This window comes from Acanthisitta chloris, unplaced genomic scaffold (genome assembly GCF_000695815.1).
Source record: "Acanthisitta chloris isolate BGI_N310 unplaced genomic scaffold, ASM69581v1 scaffold36175, whole genome shotgun sequence".
NCBI classification, from domain to species: domain Eukaryota; kingdom Metazoa; phylum Chordata; class Aves; order Passeriformes; family Acanthisittidae; genus Acanthisitta; species Acanthisitta chloris.
In genome coordinates this window covers 12,650-14,430 of record NW_008674857.1, presented here as the reverse complement: position 1 = coordinate 14,430, position 1,781 = coordinate 12,650, and the positions used below count along the sequence as shown (strand labels likewise).

The 1,781-nt window shown below is 51.6% G+C and overlaps 1 protein-coding gene across 1 annotated transcript in view; it reads left to right on the top strand.

Moving 5' to 3' along the window:
• Nucleotides 1-499: 499 nt before the first annotated feature.
• PWWP2A (PWWP domain containing 2A) overlaps nucleotides 500-1,781 on the top strand; it is a gene marked incomplete at its 5' end in the record, with an annotated part of 1,988 nt that continues 706 nt past the window's right edge. The window contains one exon of the mRNA XM_009075507.1: nucleotides 500-1,758. Within this exon, the coding sequence (XP_009073755.1) occupies nucleotides 500-1,758 (1,259 nt within the window). The remainder of the gene's footprint in view (nucleotides 1,759-1,781) is intronic.

Here is a 1,781-nt window from a genome sequence, read left to right as displayed (position 1 = left end):
TGTCCAGTCCAGATTTCTCAGGTAAATCTGAAAAGTTCACCCATTTGTGCTAAAAACGTTAAGAATTTTTAAGAGTTGCTGAAGATTCCTTCGCATGGAAAATAATCTTGGGTAGACTTGGAGCTGATGGGATGAGTTTGTGTATGTTTGTAAGCATTTCCTGGAGGTACAGAGTTAATTTTTTTACTGCTGTCTAGGTGATGTGATTTGCTGTGTTTTCAGGGTGTTGACACAAGAGAAACTGATAGTAAGTGAAGTTGTGTATTTCACATTCTCTACTGACTTCATTTTGATGTCCTGCTCCTCCAGAGCTTCCACAGGGCTGGATAGGCAGCTTTACTTTTCCTGAGAAAAGTAGCTTTACCTTTGCAGTGCTGGCTAACCCATGTGGACTAGTGCTCCTTCCCAGGTGGCTGCCTCACGCTGACAGGTCTCCAAACGCTCTGTGCCAAACACAGCACAAGTTCCCTCACCGCATTTCCATCTTTGTGTGTTGCAGGTTCGGCCCCCACGGAATCCCCGTGACCATCTTTCCCAAGAGGGAGTACAAGGACAAGCCTGAGGCCACGCAGCTCCAGAGCAAACCATTCCAGGCCGAGGCGCCGGCCCAGTGCGAGTCGGACGCCGCGGTCCCCGATGACTCCTCCCTGTCACAGCCCTCGGAGCCCAGCAGAGCCAAAAGCCTTTGGACTTCTAAACCTCCTCCTCTCTTCCACGAGGGAGCACCCTACCCTCCCCCGTTGTTTATCAGGGACACCTACAACCAGTCAATACCTCAACCTCCCCCCCGGAAAATCAAGCGGCCCAAGCGCAAGATGTACAGGGAGGAGCCCACCTCCATCATGAACGCCATCAAGCTACGGCCCCGGCAGGTCCTGTGCGACAAGTGCAAAAACAGCGTCGTCGCGGAGAAAAAGGAGATCAAAAAGGGTGGCAGCGCCAGCGACTCTTCCAAATACGAGGACGGTAAAAAGCGAAGAAACGAGAGCGTGACTACTGTGAATAAAAAACTTAAGACTGACCACAAGGTGGATGGGAAAAGCCAGCCTGAAAGCCAGAAAAGGAACGCTGTGGTCAAGGTGTCCAACATTGCCCACGGCAGGAGCAGAGTGGTTAAGGTTTCGGCGCAGGCCAACACGTCGAAAGCGCAGCTAAACGCGAAAAAGGTTCTCCAGAGCAAAAACATGGATCATGCGAAGGCTCGGGAAGTCTTGAAAATGGCCAAAGAAAAGGCACAAAAGAAGCAGAGCGCAACCTCCTCTTCCAAAAATGCACATTCTAAGGTCCACTTCACGCGGCGCCTGCAGAACACCAGCTCAGGGTCCCTCCCGCCGCGATTGCGCTTGAAGCCGCAGAGGTATCGCAACGAGGAGAATGACTCTTCTCTCAAGACGGGACTTGAGAAAATTCGGAGTGGCAAGATGGCAACTAAGCCCCAGTCTCGCTGCTCCTCCACCCGCTCAGCAGGTGAGGCCCCTTCAGAAAATCAGAGCCCCTCAGAAGGCCCTGAAGAGCCCAGCAGTGAGGTTCAGGACACGAGTGAAGTGCATGTCACTGTTGATCAGGATGAGCAGCAGACACTGGGCAAGAGAGGCAGCAAAAGCAATATAACGGTTTACATGACCCTTAATCAAAAGAAATCTGACTCTTCCAGTGCGTCAGTCTGTAGTAGCGATAGCACAGATGATTTGAAATCCACCAACTCTGAGTGTAGCTCTACCGAAAGCTTTGATTTTCCTCCAGGCAGCATGCATGCACCTTCCTCCTCCTCCTCCTCCTCC